Genomic DNA, 24663 nt, shown 5'->3' on the forward strand with positions numbered 1-24663 from the left:
GGCCAAGGAAGGGGCGCCTCCTCACGTCCGCAGAGCCACCAGCCGCAGAACCAACCTGCGCGCGGTCGCGGACGTGGCTTCCGCCGTGGCGGAAATGGAGGCCGACGTGGTCAGCCCACATCCACCCCGGCAGCATCCGCCTCAAAGCCTTCCTAGTCCGAGCTTTCAGGCCCATACCACGCCAGTGGGCGGCAGAGTTCGCCATCACCTGCTCCACTGGCGGTCCATCACATCGGACAGGTGGGTGCTGCAAATCGTCCGAAGGGGCTACTCCCTCCCCTTCGAGACGACCCCTCCAGCCATGCCACCACAACACCACCGTATCTCGGGGGATCATTTGGATCTTCTCCGCGAGGAAGTTTCGGCTCTCCTGGCCAAGGGAGCCGTCGAGCGCGTTCCGAGTCCAGAAGTAGGTCGTGGTTGTTATTCCCACTACTTTCTGGTTCCCAAGAAGGGCAAGGGGGGCCTGCGCCCTATCTTGGACCTCCGGAACGTCAATGCCTTCCTCCGAAAGGAAAGGTTCAAGATGCTAACGTTGGCTCAGGTTTTAGCTGCCCTAGACCCTGGAGACTGGATGGTAGCGTTGGACTTGCAGGACGCATATTTCCATATCCCCGTCCTGCCGGCCCACCGGCGTTACCTGCGGTTCACGGTGGGCCAAGAGCACTTTCAGTTTACCGTGCTCCCCTTCGGCCTCACCAGTGCCCCTCGGGTGTTCACGAAAGTGATGGCGGTGGTCGCAGCTCATCTGCGCAGATCAGGGGTCCCAGTCTTCCCCTATCTCGACGACTGGTTGTTGAAGGCGGGCTCGCCCCAGGCAGTCGTCTCCCACCTCCAGACTACGGCGGATCTCCTGCATTTGCTGGGGTTTTCCATCAACGTGCCGAAGTCACACTTGAGTCCCTCTCAGAAGCTCCTCTTCATCGGAGCGGTTCTCGATTCGGCGCAGTTCCGGGTCCATCCACCGGAACAGCGGGTCCGGGATATACGGGCCCTGATTCCCATCTTTCGGCCTCTATCCCGGGTTTCGGTCAGGCTAGTGTTGCGGCTTCTGGGGCTGATGGCCTCCTGCATCCTACTAGTGCATCACGCCAGGCGGCGCATGCGGGCTCTGCAGTGGGACCTGAAGTTTCAGTGGGCCCAGCATCACGGCAACCTGTCCGACCATGTCTTGATCTCGGAGGGCACTGCACAGCAGCTGCGGTGGTGGCTCACGGACCGCGAGTGGGTCAAGGGCAAGAGCCTCTCCCTTCCCCAACCGGAGCATGTCGTAGTGACGGATGCGTCCCTCTTGGGTTGGGGTGGCCATATGGGAGAGGCGGAGATCAGAGGCCTCTGGTCTCCGGCGGAGTCTCGTCTCCACATCAACCTGTTGGAGTTGAGAGCGATCCGGCTAGCACTGAAAGCCTTCCTTCCCTCTGTCAGGGGAAGTGTCGTGCAGGTGTTCACGGACAACACCACCGCCATGTGGTACTGCAACAAACAGGGCGGGGTGGGGTCGTGGACCCTTTGTCAGGAGGCTCTGCGCCTCTGGACATGGCTGGAACACCAGGGCGTCACCCTGGTGGTTCAACATCTGGCGGGCTCTCTGAACGCCAGAGCAGACGAACTCAGCCGCCGGTGCATGATGGATCACGAATGGCGTCTGAACTCCGAAGTGGTGCAAGGCCTCTTTCAGCAGTGGGGAGAGCCTTGGTTAGATCTATTCGCCACCGAAGAGAACGCGCAATGTCAGCAGTTCTGCGCGTTGGAATTTCCAAGGCGGCACTCGCTCGGCGACGCTTTTCGTCACGAGTGGAGTTGCGGTCTGTTGTACGCCTTTCCGCCTATACCACTTCTGCCCAGAGTGCTGAAGAAGATCAGGCGCGACCGGGCCCAAGTCATCTTGGTGGCTCCGGATTGGGCACGAAGATACTGGTATCCCGAGCTACTCAGTCTGTTGACCGATCCCCCGATACGTCTGCCCCTTCGGGAGGATCTTCTGTCGCAGCAGCAGGGGACGGTCCTCCACCCGAACCTGTCCAGCCTCCACCTCCATGCGTGGAGATTGAGCGGCGGCAGTTGATGCCATTTGACTTGCCTCCTGAAGTCTGTGATATCATTCTGGCAGCCAGGCGTCCCTCCACAAAGTCGGTATACGCCTGCCGGTGGAACAAATTTGTGGCATGGTGCACAGCAAAGGCTGTGGATCCCCTTTCCGCCCCTCTTTCTGAGGTTCTCCTCTTCCTTCTTTCTCTGGCCCGGCAGGGCTCTGCCCTGGGCACCCTGAAAGGTTATCTTGCTGCCATCTCCGCCTTCTTGCGGCTTCCTGATCAGCCTTCTCTTTTCAAGTCCCCTGTGGTTACACGCTTTCTCAAAGGCATTACACACACGTTCCCTCCTGTCCCTTTTGTAATGCCTCAGTGGGACTTGAATCTGGTTTTGACATTCCTGATGTGCGCTCCCTTCGAGCCACTTCACAATTGCCCTCTTCGTCTTCTAACTCTAAAGACTGCTTTTCTGGTAGCTATCACCTCGGCTAGACGGGTGAGTGAGCTCCAGGCTTTATCTTCAAAGCCTCCTTTTCTATCTGTTCATCCGGACAAGGTTGTCCTTCGGCCTCGTCCCTCTTTTCTTCCTAAAGTGGTGACTCCATTTCACCTTGGGCAGTCTGTCACCTTGCCCACCTTCTTTCCGCCTCCGCATCCTTCCAAAGAGGAAGAGCGGCTCCACCGTCTGGACCCAAAACGTGCGCTCTCCTTCTATCTGGACCGCACAAAACAGTTCCGGGTGGACGACCAGCTTTTTGTTGGGTACGTGGGCGCTAAGAAGGGGAAAGCTGTGCACAAACGAACCATCTCTCGGTGGGTCGTTTTGTGTATCAAAATCTGCTATTCCTTGGCTAAAAAGGACCCTCCTGTTGGGCTGCGCGCCCATTCTACTCGGGCCACAGCGGCTACTACTGCCTTGGGACGGGGAGTCCCTTTGCAGGACATCTGTCAGGCGGCGACGTGGGCTTCGCTACACACGTTTGCCAGGCATTATTGCCTTGACAGCCAAGTCCGGAGGGATGGCTTCTTTGGCCGTTCTGTCCTCCAGGACTTTCTGGTGTGATCTTGGTTCGCAGACCCACCACCGGGGATGGTATTGCTTGGGTATCTATTCTAAGGTGAGGAATCTAACTAACGTGTTTCTTTCAGATGAACAAGTTACTAACCTTCGGTAACGATGTATCTGTAAGAAACATTAGTTAGTTAGATTCCTCACCGACCCTCCCATCCTCCCCGTTCTGCGAACTGACATCTAGGGTTAAGGTTGTCCTTTCAGGCCCCTAGATTTTATTTTTGGCACCAGTGTCGGTCTTTGCATGGCTCTGCGTTCCTGGCGCGGAAGGCTATGTACAAGAACTGACGTCAGCGCGCGAGGGCGGCGTCTAAGTACTCCGACGACGTCATCCCGGCGCACGACGCCGACGACGGACGCGGAGCCGCAGACGACGCCTAGCGACGCGCAAGGGGTATTGCTGACGAAAAATCTTCCGGATCCAGTCTGACGCCTGGGGATATTCTAAGGTGAGGAATCTAACTAACTAATGTTTCTTACAGATACATCGTTACCGAAGGTTAGTAACTTGTTCGTTAGCAGCGAAGACCTGTTTGGTCGCTCTGTTTTGTAGGACTTCCTGGTCTAAACCTTTCCGCAGTCGCTCCTCCAGGGATGGCATTGCTTGGCTATCTGTTCAAAGGTAAGTAATCTGCAGCTAGATGTCTCTATCAGATGGTCAACTTACTTACCTTCGGTAACGCCTTATCTGGTAGAGACCTGATCTAGCTGCAGATTCCTTACCGACCTACCCATCCTCCACGCACTGCGGATTGGTTCTAGTGTCGAGGGCTTTTACCTTCAGGGCCCTAGTTGCCTTTTTTAACACACCACGGTCAGTCACTTCATGGCTCTGCGCTTCTGGCGTGAAAAGTACTGGCGTCTGTGTGACGAAGTGTCGGTTATATTGACGACGTGGACATCACTACAACTAACACGACGCCTATGACGTCACAAAGAGTCGACCGATGCCACCTACTGGCGCGGTACTGCTATCAAAAATCTTCCGGATCCAGACTGATGCCTGGAAGTTCAAAGGTAAGGAATCTGCGGCTAGATCATGTCTCTTACCAGACAAGGCGTTACTGAAGGTAAGTAACTTGTCCATTACCACCAACATCAAGAAGTGTAACACAGGCTTGTCATGGTCCAGATCTCTGCGGACTTCCTAGATTTGCTTAAGTGTTCAGCATGTTTTCTCCAGGTCTCCTGCCTCAAATCCATGACCACAAGCCTCTATGTATTACTTCAACCACCTCAACATCCACCTCAGCCACACCACACAACCCCCATGGACGGACCACTACTGTGTACACTTCCACGTCGACAGACCCAAGCCGCCCAAACCTGCACCATGCCCTCTGCGATGGAACTGGAGCAAAGTCACTGAGGAGCAGCTCAACTCCACCCTCAACCGCGACACCCCCACCACCACGACCAACGCCAATCTCACAGCCAAGGAATTACACAAATGGATCTCCAACTGTGCAGACAAGCTCGCACCCCTATACAACCCCAACAGACAGCGTCCCAGGAAGGCCACCTGGTTTACTGCCGACCTCCAGGAAGCCAGACGCACCTGCAGACGTCTCTAGAAGAACTGGAGAAACATCAGGAGACCGCACCACCTACAAGAACACCATGATGGAATACCACCAACGCATCAGAACCACCAAAAGGACCTTCATTCAAAACAAAATCCTTGCCAACTGCCAACTCCAGCAACTTCAAGGAACTCTTCAGAGTCATCCAGCGATTCACCAAGTCCCTCAACGATACCACAGACATCACCCCTTCCCACGACCTCTGCAACCAGCTTGGATCCTACTTCCATCTAAAAGTCAAGAGCCTCTATGATAATTTCAATGACCGGACACCTGACTCCACTACCACATCCTTCTGCAGCAACTCCAGGCTGCCCACCATCTCCTCTTGGACACTGGTCACGACCAAAGAGACCACTTCAACCATGAACTACCAGCCCATCTCCCTCCACCCCTTCACGGCAAAAGTCACTGAGAAGACCGTCCATGCATAACTAACAAAGTTCATCGAAAAAAAGTCCATCCTCTACCACTCCCAATCCGGATTCCACAGCAACCACAGCACCGAGAGCGCCATACTCGCCGCCACAGACAACATCCACACCCTCGTTGACCAAGGACACACCGCTGCCCTGATCCCACTCGACCTCTCAGCAGCGTTCGACACCGTCTCCCACCGCACACTCACATTTCCAGACTCCACAGCACCAGCATACAAGGAACCACCCTCGACTGAATCCGCTCATTCCTCACCTGCAGAACCCAAAGAATCAGACTGCCACCCTGCCTCTCCGAACCCACTGAAACCAACACCCTCTTCAACACCTACGTAGCCCCTCTTGACAGCACGGTCGACGACACCCAACTCATCCTCTCCCTCACCAATAACCCCGCCACCACCGGACTCAACTTCCAGGAAGGAATTCAGGACATTGCATCCTGGATGAGCAACAGCTGCCTAAAGCTCAACTCGGAAAAGACAGAAGTCCTCGGACACTAGCCCTCTGCATGGGACAACACCTGGCGGCCCACCTCCCTTGGCAACCCCCGTACCCCCCACGGACCATGCCCAAAACCTCCGCCTCGTACGAGACTCCTCCCTCTCCATGAACCGCCTCCAGCTGCTTCAACACCCTCCGCATCCTCCGAAAGACCTTCAAATGGATTCCCCCCCCCCCCCCCCCCCCCCCCGAGTCAAGGAAGACCATCACCCATGCACTCATAACCAGTGGACCGGACTACGGAAACTCCCTCTACGCCGGGATGAATACGTCTCTACTCCGCAAGCTCCAGACCATACAGAACACCGCAGCCAGACTCGTCCTCGACACAAACACATCACCCAACACCTACCGAACCTTCACTGGCTCCCCTTTGAGAAGAGTCACTTTCAAGATACTCAGCCACGCCTACAAATGACTCCCCAACACCGGACCCCAATACCTCAACGAGAGAATCTCTTTCCACGGAACCAAGAGTAACCTCCGATCCATCAACCTCTCCCTCGCCGAAACCCCGCGCATCCGCAGAGCCAGAACAGGAGGAAGAGCCTACTCCTACATCACCTGATTTTAAGTTCTCACAACACCATCAGTCTTTATCAGCAAATTGATGTTTCTAATTCTTTCATAATTGTGTGCGAATGATTTTTGCTTTATTGATGTGTGCAGAGCAACAGACTGCAAAGTAATCTAGGACATTCCTTTGTACCTTCACCGAAAGTCTGCGGAATGTATTTAGTTTTCCTTTTTTATCATCTCAGTTGGTGAATTTGTATACCTGGGGTGAGGAGGGAAGAAAATTATTCTATAAAGTAAATAAATTTAGAACTTAATCTGTACTTACATTCCTGCATCTCCTTTTTACCTATCGTATCAAGTAATGTATAGCTATTGTGCATTGTTTTTCAGGCCAGTTGCACAGGTTGCAGGATGATATTGAAGTACTTCGTGAGGAAAAGGAGAGTGAAATCTCAAGTACCAGGGATGATCTGACCAACGCTCAAGAAGAGATAGCTCTCCTACAGCGAGTGGTTGAGCAGACTGCTTCTGAACGTAATGGGGACCTTGCAGACCTACAACGAGAGCTTGATGTAGTGCGAGCAGAGCTTGAACACTGGCGCAAAACTGCTGCAGAATACGAAAGTGAGATTATTAATCTGCAATCCAGTTTTGAACTTCAGAATCAGAAATGGGAAGATCAGCAAAAGGAGGAAACGTCACATCTGCGTGGTAAGAGTTAGAATACAATTTAATTGGACTTTATCTTTTAGTACACACATTTTGTAGTTATGCATTTTTAGAGTGTTTCTTTATAAATAATTTGTTACGTAGCATGTACTTGCTCCTAGCATTACCCTCTACAGTGTATTTAATATACTGAACAGCATATTTAATACACAGTACGTTTAATTTTGCAAAAGTGTTTGTAATGTTAAATATCTTAACAGATGATATGATAAACTAGATTTTCAAGCACATTTGCCTAGCTAAAGGAATATGACTTTCAGATGCCTATGCTGCATATATTTTGTGTTATTTAGTACTGAAGAAGCAATGAAATAGCAAAACGTGTTGGGGTTTTTTAAGCTATGAGAAAAAGATCCGTTATGCAATATATTTCCTGTCTACAATTTTCATTTAGTTGAGAACATTTTGTATTTCTTGAAAAAGAAATTGATTTCCTAAAACATGGTTTCGTCATTTATTTGTAGGTAATGCACATGTAAATGTGTTTGCTTTTAAGTCTGCCAAATAGGTGCCACAAATCCTATTTTAAAGGTGACCTCTAAAGAGAGCCACGAAGACGATTAACAAATTAAACAAAGAATAATATATATATATATATATATATATATATATATATATATATCTCCTCCAATTCTGCTTCCCAGTTAAGGCTGCCTCCTCGTGGCACCTGCCCCAGATAGTACAGACACGAACCGTATTCTTTGTGCAAATGTTTATTAGCTTCTTCGCATGCTAGTTGCCATAACGTTTCGGCTCCACTTGAGCCTTGTTCACATGACCCCAAAAAGGTAGTAGCTTGAGCAAGGCTGAACCCCCCCAAAAAAAACAAAATTAATATATTTGTTTTTTTTGGGGGGGTTCAGCCTTGCTCAAGCTACTACCTTTAGCGACTTTCTTCCAGCAGATTCTTTTCCAAATGGAACAGTTTTAAATGTAGATTGTATTTGTAGAGAACAGTGGAGTTGAAGCAGATACTCTTGGGTACATTTGGAGGTACTAGTGCCCCTTATATTCAGATAATTTTGTCTGTGCCCCAGAAGCTTCATCAATATCACCTATGGCTTGTGTTGACATCTTGTGAAGACTGCAAGAAGCTAATTTGTAGGTACTGTAGCTGTAGCAGTGTTTTGTAGTGCCCTGGCCAGGAATACTACAAAAAGTCCCCTGCTGTGTACTTTTTTTTGCCATTTAGTGAGCATTTAATCCAGTCAGAACATGTTCACTAGTGACATGCCCAATTGGAGCTTGTCCAAGATTGGTATGCAACTTCACCGCTTACAGTGCTGCCGGTGGTGCTTCAGACCATTTAGTGGAGTCCATTTTGATTTTGGAGCACATGTTGTCTTCTGGGTGGCTAGCTCATTGGCTGCCTGGACAAGAGGCTTTGCTTGTTAAAATATTTTTTTACAGCGCATTTCTGGCTCTACAAATTCTCGGCCAGTGGGCAAAAGTTGTGAAATATAGGCTTGTTTATAATCCCGAGTGATAATTGTGGAAGGTGCTTTATCTTTATTTCATCAAAGGAAGGCAATTTACTTGCTAACCATGTAGCTAGTATTTTGAATGCTTTACTTGAAGTTTATATCCCCATGTGTTAGGCTGGTGAATCGGAGAAATCTACCTCTTTAATTATTCTCTGGCAAAGCAGGCAGAAGCTTCAGACATTCCATCCCCTTAAATGGGACATAGTTTCACTGACATTCTTGTACCTGAATCAAAGAATAAACATTTATTGCCTTTCAATTATTGCATTTCATTTAAACTTTAACAGATACCACATATACTTACACTTGGAACAACAGATATTCCAGGAAACAAAGAGAGATAGTCTATAATAGAAATAGTGAGTTGTGATAGTGCACAACATGGCTAAAAGAATTAGATAAAGTCAATAGCTCTTCCATAGGCGAGACATGTTGGCATTGCCAATGCTTGTTTAGGTGTGTACACAAACCAAACAATGGAATGCGGAATTGACTCTACACAGTTGTAGGAGAATCTGCGAACACGGTGAAATTTATGCACGTATCCTAGCTCTATCCACAAACTCTACAGACGGAATGTACACCAAAACATAGTCATACTCATAAACTCACAAAAAAAGTAAAGCTCTTGCCAGTTAACACACAAATCACTATAAAGCTGAAAATTACTTAGATGTGTTACCTTATATTAATAGAGATGCCAATGCCTGCAGGTTCACCTCTAATAAGAATGAAACATACTTTCCACAAAGATTATATCCTAAGTCCGAGCCTACTGAAATTAAGAGCATGTGGAGGCCCAAAATATGCGACCAGGTGGACTACACCAGATATTCTTAAACTTTAGACTTCCGTGTACCTTCACTTAATCATTATTGGAGCCCAGGTACCACCACTTAATCATTATTGAAATCCAGGGACCCCCAGTGAGTCATTACTGGAAGCCAGAGACCCAGTCGTAAGCATTTTTGATGATTTGATTTGAACCTCATGAAAATACACAAAGTACAGAATCAAGCATTCATCTCACAAATACATATGGAGAAACATTTCACTTCATGCACTAACACATTTGAAAAAACTAAATCAAATATTTAATTTTAATGGGAAGGGTGGAGTTTTTCTAAACTCATCGTTCATACAATACTGTATGATGCACTTGCACCGCTCCCACAAATCAATCTAGGGTTTTAGCTTCCAATTTCAAAATTGTTAACATTTTAAAACATTCTATAAATGTGAAGAGTTGCATTTTGCTACTTTATGCACACTATATTATTCAATTAATATTATTTCATTTTCTAAGTAGTCGCGGACCCCATGAGTTGGCTTTGCAGACCCCACAGTTCCCCGGACATCAGGTTAATAACCATTGGATGACACTATTTGGTAAACGAAAAGCTAATTATGTAACACTCAATGGAAAACATGCTGCATGTTCTTGTTATATCTGATAGAGACTTCAAGCCACAGATTCCCAGGCGCCAAACTGGATCCGGAAATTTTTCTTGAACAGTACCCAGGGCCCTGGAAGGTGGTGTCGTTCAGCTCTGCATGGTGTCGTCTGTGCCAGAAGTGACGTGCGTGGTGCCACTAAAGGCGCCACCCCAGCACGATGACATCTGTTCTTTTCTCTCTGCACCAGTTAGCGCAGATCCAGAGAGGGATACTCCCCAGTCATTTTTTGGCTGACCTTTTTTGACTTTTTGTCAAAGCCTTTTTTGAGATCTTCTCCTGGTGTGGGAGGATGTCATCTCGGAAGGCCAGCTTCAAGCCCTGTGGCACCTGTGACAGATAAATGTCGGTGACGGACCCATACCTTGTTTGCCTCTGGAGCCTCGAGCATGACCACAACGCGTAGACCTGCGTCGAATTCCACACCATGCACACCAGTGCCTTGAAGGAGAACTGCCTCAAGTTCCTTGCTGCTCAACGTGTGACGCCACAACAGTCTCTATCCCTTTCGAGAGGAAGGTCCCTGAGCGCAAGATCCTTGTTGCATTTTAAGTAGTCATCAGTTAAGTCCTACAAGAGAAAGAAAAGTAAGAAGTCTTCGACTTCTCTCCATCTGTTTAAGTCATCCAACAAGACGAGGGAGCTTAATCATTCAAGGCCTGCCTCAGCAGTTGAGCCTGGCCCAGCTCAGCGCCTCCCTGAGTTTCCGGGAGCTGGAGCGACTCCCGCTCAACTTCGTGAGTTCTGTGAGGCCATGCACCTCATATTTGGGTGACCCATTCCCTCTGACGTGCCTTCGGGCCCTGCAGGTTGCGAGAAGTTGGCCTGGTATGTGCTGTCCAGTAGTTATAGTGGGCACCTTGTACCAGTTCAAACAGCCCTTATTGATGAATAGGTTTAAAGACCACCTTTATTGAAAGCTATCCTAGTGGTAGCTATGGAGAGCAGCCTTCAGGCTAAGTCTTGAAGGAGTGTAAAGCTGCTTGGTTTACCAGATTATAACCTCTTGAATCACTAAATAAAAGGAGTACCAACCAAGTTATATATAAAATGTATGTATCTATTTCTAAACACTCACTACTAATCTCTTTGAGATTAGAGTCCAAGATGCACAATAATACAGTTCTAAAATGACAGTATATAGCACAATATACACTGGGCCCCAGGGGGGACCAAACCATATATTAAGAAAGTGGTTTAAGAACCACGACTTGGCTTGACACAGTGCCTAGAGCACGTAGAATCGCTGGGACCCCAAGGAACCACCCAAGGTAGTGACACAGGAGACAGACGGGACGGGTGCCGTGTGAGAACACAGGCGCGAGCCCCGTACTATTCTATGGGAAAGTCGCGGTTTGAATTTTAGAAGTTAAGGACTCTTAGGAGAGGACTTTGAGCAAACCCCTTTAGACTTATGGGGTTCTAGGGCCAACACCCACGGGAGCACCGGAGTACTCGAGTTACCTCACCCAGGTAAGCCGTGTGCATAGGTGTCAAATGGTGTCGGGAATCGTCGTTGATTTCAATGGCGATCTGCTGAAAAGTGCTGCTGCCGGGAAGAAGTAAGTGTCCGGTGTGATCCAAGCCTGGATCGAAGATCAGAAGAATCTGAAAGCAGAGGGGACAGAGTCTTGGTCACTTGCCAGTGACCAGGGGCACGATAGATAGACGCGTGCCCACCGATGTTGGGCGTTTCTGGTGCGAAGAGGTGAAGCTTGACTCTGCAGCCACGAGGACCAGGAGGTGACGACGACCAGGAGCTGGATTCGAGCTGTCCCACGAAGGATGTCGAGTGCTGCGGTGTCGGTGCTCGTATTGAACCCAACAAGCCTTGGCAACAGCAACCCACGCAGGACGAGAAAAGATGCTTCGGTGCCGACCAGCAAGGTCCTGGGGACTCCCCAAGCGATGGAGAGTCAGGGCACGTCTGGAGCAACCTGGTAAGCCAAATTAAAGTTAGAGTTGCCTTAACATGGACCCACCAGTCGACGGACCAGGGATCGCGAAGGGACCTCGAGAGGAATCACACAATACCAGCCCACGGGACACTCGGTGAGTGTAGGCCAGTAATCTTCGGTGGAGACACTGCTCGGGTGTGGACTACAAGTAGCCCAAAGCACGGCCTCAAGGATCGACGAGAAGCATATGCACTTGCAAATGTGCACGGTGTCCATGGATTCTGGTTCCACGGTCCCTATGAGGGATGCGTGTCTCAGCTTTGCTGGGAGCTCGGGTCGGCCTCTGGAAAGTCTGGGAACCCACCTCCTGTGTTGCAAATTCTTCGGAGTCCGGCGGGAGCTTCGAAGATGCAAACCGGTCAGATGCGTCTTAGGTGCCTGCCTTGCAGGAGAGTAACTCCTTTACTCCAAGGGAGATTCTTCAGTCATCTAGCGCCTTGTAGATTGTCGAAGTTCCAGTTGTATCAGAGTTTCGTCCAGGTAAATCTAAAGTCCTGTAGCCAGGGGTTCCTATCTTATACCCAAGGAAGGGGTGGGACAAACTCTAGGGACCCACCTATGGGAGGGTCAGGAAAGAGGGGTGGCTACACCCATTTCCTTTGTCCAGTTTCGCGCCAGAGCAGGGGCTGGTAGCCCCTGCAACCGGTTTGAGCTGGACTATGCACAGGGACACCGAATGTGCCCCCAGTGCAGACTTCAAAGCACTCTTGGAGTGCACCCACCCAGCCCAAATACACTAAAGCCTGTCTGGGAGGTGGTGACACCTCCCTGTGACAGGAAACCTATTGTCTAGGCCTCCCCTGCCGAAGTTTCATCCAGCAGCAGGAGGGCAGACTCGTGTCTGTGGCTGACAGCATCCATTTTGTGATGCCAGGGTCTGTTAAGCTGGTACCGGATATACTGGTGCTGTCATGTCTCTCACTCTAGAAGGGTGGGATCATACTCCCACACCAGTAATTGGTGTGGGGGTATGATTCCAAGGTGTTTGACACCGAACACGATATGTTTCCATGCAGCCATTCCAAAGTTAGCATTTACCGCAAGGTTATAATGCACTTAAGAGTATATGGTTTGGCTGCATCGCAAACAACTCCAGAATAAAGGTTCCGAAAGCTGCAAAGGGGCTCTGGTCTTGCATGGGCGCACCCTCACATGAAACCCAGCACCCTGCCTTCAGGTTTGTTAGGGCCTGCCATAGGGGTGACTGGTAGGTTTACATGTGCAGTGATATGGAGAGATATAGGTAACCTATATCTCAGTAAGGGGTGCATACACCACCTTACCCAGGCTGCAGTAGCAGACCTGTGGTGTAATTTTGGAAGGCTTCCCAGGGTTGGCACAATACATGCTGCAGCCTCTGGTAGGCCTCTGGGGTACCTATGTCCTGGGTACATAGTATACCATATACTATGGACTTATGAGGGTACCCCAGAATCCAATCTTACTTGAAATCGATTTAACGGGGAAAGCAGATAGGCTGGGGTCTTGAATAGCAGGATCCCAGCCAAACTAAGTCGAAAACCAGCAAAACACCAGAAAAAAAGTGGGGCCAACCATGCAGTCAGATTCCACCTTCCTACACAGGTTCAGAAGGGGCCCCCCACTGGTTCTCTGCCAGCAAGTCCATCCAAGCTTCTGTCTGCCCATACATCTACTGATGTATCGGTACTGGTGCTGGTCTTATCATTTCGACATTTCCTTGCGCTATTCCCATTCTCATCCCCCACTCTCATATGGAGCCAAAGGGCCTTTTTCCAATACCGGCTCTGACGTCGACCGCAGCCATGCCTTCCAGGTCGGAGCCTGAGCCTTTTTCCTATGGGCTGTGACTCTGGGAGGATTGGGATGGGTCACAGGATCCTGAAGTAAACCATCCCCTAAACCCTAACATTGGCTGGTGTGAGAAATTGTCAGATGCCAACGGACTGGTCAGCTTTCAAGATACTAGCATGGTCTCTCATCTTTGGCTATAGAGTAGGGAGCCTCTTTTGCTATGATGGTGAGTAGGGCGGCCTAGGTCTTCTACCTTAGCCTGCCCTTAGTGGCAGTCAAGACTAATGTCTTGACAGAGGTGCTTCAGCTGGGAGTACCCCCTCCGAACAGTTTCTCTCATCTAATGAAGCCCTCACGGACAACCTGCTTGGGACTTGGTCCACACTCTGCACAGGGGCTTCTGTGAACGGGGTGGGTGCCCGCCGCCACCACCCTGCCCCAGGGGACTGCACTTTTCTCAAGCAATACCCTACCCCAGAGGTCTTGGTGGTTCAAGGTTACATCTCCTGTGTAAATCCTAGCGCATTCCCTAACACTCCACCGGATTGGGAATCCAAGAGGCTGGATACCCTTGGGAAGAAAATGTTTTCTTCCACCAGTGCGGCACTGCGGTCACTGAACATGCATGCCTTTTGGACCATTACTCCCAATCACTATGGGATTCCTGGGCACAGATGCCTACCATGGTCCCGGAGGATGCCCGGTCCATACTTTCCCAAACTATGACAGGAGAGATGCAGCCAGGTTCATGATCAGATGTGGGCTGGACATGACCAACTGGCTAGGCAGAGTGGTTTCTTAGTCAGTGGCCTTTCGGGGACAACTGGCTTTTCTGGGGATGTCCAAGGTCACTAATGGAGATGGCCTTTGATGGCTCCTGTCTCTTTGGAGATGTGGCGGACTCTGTGCTCGAGCACTAAAAGAATAGCAGAGCTAAACTCAGGTCCTTGGGCCTTTCCCTGACCCCTCACCAACACCAGTCCACCTTTCAGTCCTCTCGAAGCCATGGAAGGGGCTTCCGGCAGCCTCTTTACCCGCCTAGTCACCATGGTTTGCAAGCTTTTCAGCCTCTGTGTGGCTGAGGACGCAGTACCCACAGACCCCAATGGGTCGGGCAGCAAGAGGTCAGGCCAGTCAACCTATTCCCCCCTCCCCCGGCTGCCACCAAACCCCTTTAGTTTGCCATCCTACCATCATGGGCACCAAGTGAGAGGCTGGATATGTCATCACCTGCCCGACTGGAGGTCAATAGCATCAAACTGTTGGGTTCTTCAGATTGTCCGAAGGGGCTACTCCTTCCCCTTAGTAATTTCTCCACTCACACCACCCATTTGCAACAGGCTGCCGAATGCCCTTCTCCCCTTGCTCTACCTGGAAGTAGCTGCTCTCTTGGTCAAGGAAGCCATAGAGAGGGTGTTGAGACCTGTAGTAGGTCTTGCTTCCTACTATCCTAGGTCTGCGCCCTCTCAATGTTTTTCTGAAGGAGAAATTAAAAACGCTCAAGCTCAAGTAATGTCTGCCCTGGACCTGGGAAACTAGATGGTAGTGTTGGACCTGCAGGATCCATGCTTGCACATTCCTGTCCTGCCTTCCCACAGGCGTTACCTGTGATTCATGGTGGGCCACGAGCATTTTCAGTTCACCGTGTTCCCTTTTGGCTTTACCAGTGCCCCTTGGGTGTTCACCAAGGTGATGGCGTGGGTTGCAGATCATCTGTGGAGATCAGAGGTGCCAGTCTTCACCTATCTCGACGTTTAATTGTTGAATGTGGGCTCGCCCCAGGCTGTTGTCTCCCACCTCTAGACTATGGCAGACCTCCAGCACTTGCTGGGATTAACTATCAATGTGCTAAAGTCACACCTGACTCTCAGGCGCTCTATTTCATCAGAACTGTTCTGGACATTGTACAGTTTTGGGCCTCCACCCACGCAACCAGTCCAGGATATTATGATGCTGCTTTTTAAGCCTCCATCCTAGATTTTGGTGAGACTGACTCTGAGGCTGCTGGGCCTCATGGCATCCAGCTTGTGACACACCAGCTGGCATATACGGGCTCTGCAGTGGAACCTGAGGTTCCAGTGGGCACAGCATCAGGGGAAGCTCTCCAACAGTCCTGTGAGGGAGCTGTTAATAATCTGCAGTGATGGATAGCAAACCACAATTGGTTCAGCGGCAGACCCCTCTCCCTTTCTCAACCAAATCTGACAGTGGTTACAGATGCGTCACTGCTGGGATGGGGCAGCCATGTGGGAGAGTTGGAGATCAGAGGCCTCAGTTCTCCGGTGTAATCTAGACTCCACATCAACCTACTGGAGCTCCAGGTGATTCTATGGGCATCAAAAGCCTTTCTGCCCTCCAAGGCTAGGCTTATGTGTTTTCAAGGACAAAACCACCGACATGTGATATTCAACAGATAGGGCATGGTGTGGGTCGTAGCCTCTTTGTCAAGAGACCCTGCATCTCTGGACATGGCTGTAACGTCAGGGTATATCCCTGTTGATTCAACACCTGGTGGGCTCCCTGAACACCAGGGTGTATGAACTCAGCCAAAAATGATCAGTGGATCACAAGTGGTGTCTCCATCCGGAGGTGGCGCAAGGTCTCTTTCAGAAGTGGGAAGAGCCTTGTTTAGATTTGTTCACCACCGCTGAGAACACGCAATGTCAGCGGTTTTGTGTGCTGGAGTTTCCAAGACGGCTCTCACTCAGACGATTTCCTCCTCGAGTGGAGCTCAGGCCTGCTGTATGCCTTTCTGCCAATAATTCTCCTGCCCAGAGTTCTGAAGAAGATCAGGAACACCAGGGCCCAAGTCATCCATGTGGCTCAGGACTGGGCTCAGAGTTTGGTATCCCAAGTTAATAAGCATGACCATCTGCCCTCCGATCAGGCTGTCCCTTCGGGAGGATCTTCTGCCTCAGCAGAAGGGGATGATTCTCCACTCAAACTTGTCAACGCTCTGCCTTCATGCAGGGAGATTGAGCTGCAACAGTTGAGAGATTTCAACATTCCGCCCGAAGTGTGCAATGTTATTTTGGCAGCCAGATGCCCCTCTACCAAGACTGTATATGCCTGCCGTTGGGGCAAGTTTGTGGCATGGTATACAGAGAAACAGATTGAGCCTCTTTCTGCTTCCCTCACTCGGGTCCTTCTCTTTATTCTTTCTCTTGCCCAGCAGGGCTCTGCTTAGGGCACTTTAATGGGCTATCATTCTGCTATCTCAGCCCCTCTGTGGCTGCCAGATCAGCCATCCTTGTTCAAATCCCCTGGGGTGAAAAGGTTTTTGAAAGGTTTGCAACACGTTTCCACCTTTGCCCTTCATTATGCCTTAATGGGACCTCAATTTCGTCCTTATATTTCCGAGTGATCTCCCTTTGAGCCAAAGTTCAACTGTCCTCTCATGCTCAGTACCATCAAGACGGCCTTCCTCGTGGCAAAACTTCTGCCCGGAGGGTCAGTGAGCTTCAGGCTTTGTCATCCAAGCCTCTGTACCTGACCATCTACCTAGACAAGCTGGTTTAGTGTACTCGAGCTTCCTTTCTACCGAAAGCGGTCACTCCTTTTCATGTAGGCCAGTACATCGCTCTGCCGACCTTTCAAGCTCTGCCACATCCCTCTAAGGAGGAGGAATGCCTCCACTGCTTTGACCTAAAAAGAACATTGTCATTCTACATTGATTGGACGAAAGAGTTCTGGATGGGCGATCAACTCTTTGTGGGGTATGTCTGAGCGAAGAAGGAAAATTCAGAAATGGCCCATTTACTGGTGGATTGTACTCTGCATTAAAATCTGCTATGCATTAGCTAAGTAGCAACCCCCAGAGAGTTTGCATGCCCAATGCACCGAGCCCAAGCTGCAACTACTGTGTTACCATGCGGTGTCCCAAACCTGTACATCTGCCAGGCAGCAATGTGGGCCTGTCTGCACACATTCACAAAGCACTACTATCTGGAAAGTTAGGTCCGTCGGGACTGCCATTTGGCCAGTTCTGTCCTGCAGGACTTTTTGGTGTGAAATTATTTCGTGGACCCACCTCCGAGGAGGTATTGCTTGGGTATCTATTCTAAGGTAAGGAATCTTCCGCTAGAAGTCTTTATCAGAAGTTACTTACCTTTAATAAGGACTTATCTGGTAGAGACTGTCTAGACGCAGAAATGTTACCGACCCACCCCTTCTCCCTGCTCTGCGAACGGATTACTAGGGACAGGGCTGTTTTCTTTATAGGGCCCTAGTTTTCTCCTGTTTTGGAAAGTCTTGAAAAAAAACTGACGATGCCACAGGGAGCCAATTGTGCCACCTACTGGCATTCAGGGGTACTCCTCAGGAAACATTTCTGGATACAGCCTGACTCCTGGGGAAAATTCCAAGGTAAGGATTGTATGCCCATCAGATAAGGCGTTACTGAAGGTAAGTAACTTATTCAGTGGACACATTATGATGTGTTCTCACCTAGCTCATTTGACATTTTAACACCAGTTACTAGAAAAGGGGATTGAAGAGCTGCGTTGGGAAGTGATATTTAGATAGAAAACTGTACACATTTAACAAGCTGTATTGAAAAGTTGTTCACTAACAATGATTGTTCAATACATGTAAACGCCCAGATGCTACTCTTTCACTGTCCTCCTTTCATCACAGACAATGTTGCACTCACCAGAAAGCAATACATACACCTGCGTATTGTACTGAAAGCTCTAAAGGGACCAAATAGGTTAGTCAATGCAGAGGATTCCTCATCACTGTATAAAATATTTACAGTAAGCATGCTGTTCCTTCAGACAAGGTATTTTTAAACCACAATTATGACAACCTATAACAAGGGCTATAAAATAACTAAATTTCATTTTTTTTTTCTTTAATGTTACAATTTAAAATGGTGTCTGTTTAAGAAGTGAAAAGATTAAATCTTTCACATATCTTTTTAAAAGATGACAAAGGTCGGCAATGTAACTATATATGTTGCAGCCCATGGAGGTGGAAAGCTGGCACTGTTACTTTACGGAAGCATCTGACCATGCCCTATCAGTTGCACCATTTTTTTGGTATAGTTTTTCTTCTTTTATTTTCTTGATTTCCAGTCCCATACACCCCTCACTTTGCACAACTTTTGGTGGCCAGGCCCTGTGGCCACTCTACCCCCATTGCACACAGGTTTTAGCTGTACAATGGATGGGTTGACAGCAGTGCTGTGTCAGCAGCCAAGCTCTGTGCCCAACCTGCAGCGGGTGCTGCTCAGTGGGGGATGGACAGAAGATGGCCTGTTCCCTACCTCCTGCATACTACGGAAAGCGGGGAATTAATTTAAGTGGTTGGTTTTGTGTGTATTCGGTGGTGTTTATTTTTTTTTAAAGGTTTTATTCTGTTCTTCAGTGCCTGAAACTTGCTAGCGGCTCCCGAATCAGGCACAAAATGGCAGTCAAATTCAGCACTTAAAATGTCAACTGGTGAGCTTGCCAGTCTGCTCCAAATGATGCTTAGAAAACTTGCTTTTACTCAGGGATGTCATATATTTTCTACTTGTTTGGGTATCTCTGCCCTTTATGCTGGTCATGTTTAAGATTGGTACGCCATAGCTGTGGGATGTTTTTACTTCATAGTGCTAAACTTGCCACTCAGTGGTGACTTGCACGTTTCAAGATGGCTGAGAAAAAGTGTTTGCAGCCCTCATCCAGCAAATCCCTCTCCCCATCCCCGAGTAGTTATAGTTAGGTCAGCATTTCTATAAGAAATGTCTTTTTTTTTTTGTTCAGCTAATAATTTTGGCACAGTTTGTCGAATCCTCACAAAACGTTACAGAAAGTTAATCCTTTTTGCTTAGTTTGTGCATGTAAAGTGTTGATCTGATTTGTCAGGTGGGGCCAAAGGGTTGCCCCGAAACGGAAATCCTTATGTATTTTAAATAGATTTTTGTAGTAAAGCAATATCGCAAAAACTGCTTAATGTACTTACACCAAATTTGGCTGGACGCTAGATCTTGATCCAGAAAGCGTGCTTTTTGTGATTTGGTGTAAATCAGTTCAGTAGTTTCTGAAATATTAAGGTTTTGAAATTATTGTATAGCTGGATGGGTTGGGTTCGAGGGACTCGTGAGTCACTCAAACCCAATTTTAAAAACCAGAGCGTTCTGTTTGACTCTGGGAGTTTTTCCCCCCTAAGCCAATTCGCTCCAACAGGAGACACGCTTTCACGGGAGCGAGCACTTTGATTGGCTGCGAGCAACATGACAATTTTTTGCTAGCACCCATTACAGGACTCAGGAACTTAGTCCCCTATTCTTTGTTGTATTTACAAAAATATATCAAGGGCAGGGTAGAGATACCCTAGGCCGTGTATTTTGGGGATCTGGGAATATATAATATACATCTCAAAATGATGTTTATTCTGTTAACATGGTATCATATATATATTTTTTAAATAAGAGTAGCAATCCTGCAGTACCTCAAGCCCTGTGGCCAACCCCACACAACAAAAGGCGGTGCGCAGGGTTGACTGCCTCCAGGTAGGAAGGATGCGGCCGAGCCCTGTAGCCAACCCACTGCAGTGCACAGCCAAAGGCTGGCTGCCTGTGGGGGTGTTTACTTTGTTAAAAAAAAATAATAAGAAATTCACTAAAAGAAACAAAGGCTACAGTTACTTTGTAGTTAGGTGTGATAAAAAGATCTGTTTTAAGAAAAAAACAAAAACGTAGAAATACTCTGAAAATACCAAACATTATAGTTAGGTGGGTACTTTATAATTAACGGAACTATAACTTGCGCCCCGCCATGCATTGCTTATGGCCTCACATATTACTTCACTCATGACATGTTCTATGACATCATTTATGCCATCTCAAATGCCATCATTGATGACATCATCCAAGCTTCTTTTGTGCACATTACTCCATAAAGTAGTATGGCATTAGAGGCCTGAAAGTAAGTACAACATAGCTCAGAATGATATGCAGCATCAATAATACCATCACAACTAAAACTCCCTTATGTGTAGCAAGCAGGGGTATGTGCAACATTGACTGTAAACCACTCACTTCATGGGTAGCCTAGTTCACATTAACAATCACCTACAGATATATGGGAAACCCTCATTGCACATTGTGTTCAGTATGTATAAAACTGTTCAGAGAAAGCTACGCTCTTCAAGATACTCAACATCTGTTCCAAAATGAATGCTCTACTACTGAAAGCTGTATCAAACACCTCACAGTCCTTGAACCTACATTGAGAAATTAAGTTGATGTGAGCAGAAGAGTGGGTACTGTAAACAGCTTTTGCAGTATGTAGAGAGTTTGCTCCAGTGGGTCTCCAACCTTTTCTGTAATAAGAGCTACTTGAGTTCAGTGAAAATCACCCAGAGCTACTGATATTAGTGATGTAATAGTGATCACCCCATCCAAGATTATCAGCAGTGATGACATCTGTACATTAGGAAGGATCGCGAGCAATAAATTAAAAAAGCATTATTGATTTGGAATATCCCTACTTGGGTAATACGTAAAAGCCATAGCTGCAATTCCTCAGCACCAAATTCATAATATGAGTAATACATTTCCCCAACTCAAATGGCTTTAATTCCATTTTGAAAAGTCAACAAATTTTCTCCAAACATCAGTTTGTGTTCTGAAAATACACACATTTTCGTCTCAAATAAATGCTTTTTAATTTTGGTATGTATATATAAATTCAAGCAAGTAAAAACTTGTATAATTGTAGGCTGAACTGTATACAGGAGGGCTACTCCGAGGTAGCTGTAGAGTTACTAGTATATCACGAGCTACTTGTTGGAGACACCTGGTTTAATCTGTACCACACTGTTTGCAAACCGTGAAACTCTCATGAAAAATACACCACAGAGTATTAGAAAGTATCTGCTAAGAACCATGTGCACTCTATGCACCAATTGTCAAAAAAAGACACCATTCGCTTAAAATAACGCGGGTCTTAAGGTGCTGAAGATTATACTGCCTGTAGCCTTCATACTGTGGGGAAAACTTTACAGATAGCTCTTCTGAAGCAAAAAAAGCTCATGTCCATAGGTTAGTACCTGGTGAATATAGTCTTCTGTGTTATGTAGAAATTGTCATGCTAAGACTTTGTCTAATAACTCAAGGCTGCTTACAATACTTCTTATCTACTATATAGAATCTATGCCCTGTTGGAAACTTTTTCTGCTGAACCAAAAAACATATGTAGAACATACTGGACACAAGTCGTCAACTTGCATCTGCACACAGAGAAGATGATGCGTTTTGTAAACTTTTACACCAATCAGCTGGACAAAGGCTGTACAAAATAAGTTAAAAGAATAATATGGTAGTTACCCGCCACTATGTAAACTATAAAACAAAGAAACTAGCACACTCATTGGATGATTTCATCAGTGATTTCATCAATGATGTAATTTGAAATGTCATCAGTGATGTCATAAATTATGTCATAGAATTTATCTTGAGTCATGTAATATGTGGTGGCTTAAGCAGTACATGGCGGGCGCAAGTTCTAGTTTAGACCTTTATATATACACACACACATCTCTTTATAAATCTATTGCGTTTTATTTTAAAATCTATATCTTTTTGTAGATTGATTGTGGTTACACTGTGCTAAAGTGGTTTAAAAGTATTTTGTTACATGGAATCTCATAGATTATCGTGAACCACCAACAAAAACAAGCATTTGCAATGCAATGGGTCTCGCATTTGCAAGAGTTGGAGCTATTGGCTTTGTCAATAAAAATGCGTTTTACCCATGTTTTTTGGTTTGGAGTGAAGTGGATGTATGTGGTTTGGAGTAGAGTTATGTGGATAGTATTGGAATTTTTAGTTGTGGATTTGTGTGGGGTGTAGTGTATTTATGTAGTGCAATTATGTGGCATGGCGAATAGATAGGCGTAAAAGATGCACACAATAGATAGAAAGGAAGAAAGAGAGGGATAAGTAGTTTGTGCACGAAGTGGTGAATGAATTCCAGACAGAGGAGCAGAAAGTGTGCGAGAAAGTTGGCGAGAGCAGGCCACAGTTGCATAAAAAGAGGGGGCACTTGTGTACGCAGAAGACACCCCAAGAAGAGGAGGAAAGCTTGGGTATGATGGATGTAAATGTTATAAGTCATTGGGAAAAAACTGCTTGAAGACATGAAGTGAACAAATATGAGAGAAGGTGGGAAGAGTGCATGATAGCGAGGATTGAGAGAGAATGAGATAGATGAGTCGGAGGGGCACCTGCGGAAGGGGCAAGTGGTGGACTAGTGTATAGCGCAAGGAGGTACAGGAAGGTAGCCTGTATGAGAATGGCCAGTGGAATTGTGAGGTGATAGGGGCAGTAGGTAGGTGGGGGAGAGGTGATAGAGTTGGTGGAAGAAGTGTGAGGTTGAAATGTGTTGTATTGGAATTGTTTGTTATGGAGATCTGTGGTTTGCAATTCGGGCTGTGGAGTTATGTAGTGGAAATATATTTTGGAATTATGTGATTAGTTATTAAATGGTATTAACTGTAGTGGAATTGAGGAGTGAGATTGTGTGTTATGGAGTTAATTATGTGGAATGGCCCTGTGTGTTGTATAGTTGTGGATTTGAATTGTGTTGTGCTGTTATATTTTGTGGCATGATGTGGAAATGTGTGGTGTGGATTGGAGGTATGTGGTGTGTTGTGGAATTTTGTTGTGTAGTTGAAATATGTAGTTTGGTATTGAATTATGTGATGTGTATTGGAAATGTGTGGAGTTGAATTGTGTGGCGTGGAACTGTGTGGCGATCAGTGAAATCATGCTTATTGGAATTGTTATGGTGTGCAGTGCATTTATGTGGGGTATTTTTATGTTGTATTGAGTTGAGTGTAATTATGTGGCACTGAGTTGTGTTATGTGGATGGCAATTTTGTTGTGTAGTGCAAAATTGTGTGCCATTTAATTGTGTGGTGTTGTGTGGAATTATGTGGGATGGTTTGGAGTCGTATTAGGTAGCATGGGGTGGAGTAGTATTATAAGGTGTGGAATTATGTGTCATGTGCAAAGTTGATTTTACTTTGTGGAGTGGAATTAAGTGTTTTGGAATTCAGTAGAGATTTGAAGAGTGTAATACCTGGCATGAAATGTAGTTTGGGAATGTAATTATGTGTAGTGAAAATATCTGGAGTTGAATTATGTTGTGTGGAGTGTAATGTTGTAGGATAGTGGTATTCTGTGAATTGGAATTTTGTGGCATGGTGTGGAGTTGCATTTTGTGGAGTTTATTTTATTGGTTTGTAATTATGTGGAATAATGTGAAACAGAAGTGTGTATAGTTGATTTTTTGTGGATTCCAGACTGATTCACCCTTCATAGTCATTTCCTTGGTCTTACAAACTGGCCAACTTGAGAACACTTGGAACAGGCTTAACACCACTGTTTAGCGATATACAGATAGACATCTGCATCTCCTGCTCCCAGGGAGGTCCTTGCATTTATTTATTTGGTAGCATTAAAATGAGCACTGCCTGTTTAGGTCTCGCCTGAGCCAGCGCGCATGCGTTGCTCAGCGAGGCTTTAGTAAGGGCTTTTAAATTCTAAACACACGATCATGCGTATGCTTTTTAGGTCTCGCCTGAGACAGCGCTTTAGCGCTGCTCTCGCGAGAGCTTTTGTAAAAGGGGGATCTGGAAGTGCAAACAGTGCTTTTCAGGCCTCCAAATACAGTGCATGTGCGCCAGGCGCGCGCACCATTTGGCAGCCTGAAAAGCACTGCCTGATCACTTCGCGGCCCCTTTGATGTCCTCAGTGAGCCGCGCGACCACTGAGGACATCAAAGTGCACACCATTTGCCACCCCCTTCCTGCTTGTTATTGTTTCCTTTGATCCCTATCTTTCCCTTTCTCAATCTCGCCCTCTCCCTGCCTTTTACAACTGCGGCCGCACCACTGTGCCCGCCCCCACTCCCCCATCCCACTCCCTCCTCGTCAACTTCAGTGCGTGCTTGTCTTCTCTTTTAGCAGCCTCTGCTCCCTGACACTATGCTTGCCTGGGGACATGAATTGAGTGTGGCGTTAAGTTTGAAGTGAGAGCCACAGGAACTTAAAATGATTATTTTTCACTGTATCCTACCTAACAGTTTATTATCTAACTCTGCTCCTCCTGCTGACTGACATTATCTTT

At 47.2% G+C, this 24663-nt stretch overlaps 1 protein-coding gene across 10 annotated transcripts in view; it reads left to right on the forward strand.

Annotated features, from left to right (window-relative positions):
- The window catches only part of SLMAP (sarcolemma associated protein), a 1011035-nt gene that overhangs the window by 782861 nt on the left and 203511 nt on the right, over window positions 1-24663 (forward strand). For all 10 annotated transcript variants that reach the window (XM_085624675.1, XM_085624673.1, XM_085624676.1 and 7 more), the window contains one exon: window positions 6536-6856. In XM_085624675.1, coding sequence (XP_085480801.1) covers window positions 6536-6856 — 321 coding nt within the window. The remainder of the gene's footprint in view (window positions 1-6535; window positions 6857-24663) is intronic.

This window comes from Triturus cristatus, chromosome 9 (genome assembly GCF_964204655.1).
Source record: "Triturus cristatus chromosome 9, aTriCri1.1, whole genome shotgun sequence".
Classification (NCBI taxonomy): Eukaryota; Metazoa; Chordata; class Amphibia; order Caudata; family Salamandridae; genus Triturus; species Triturus cristatus.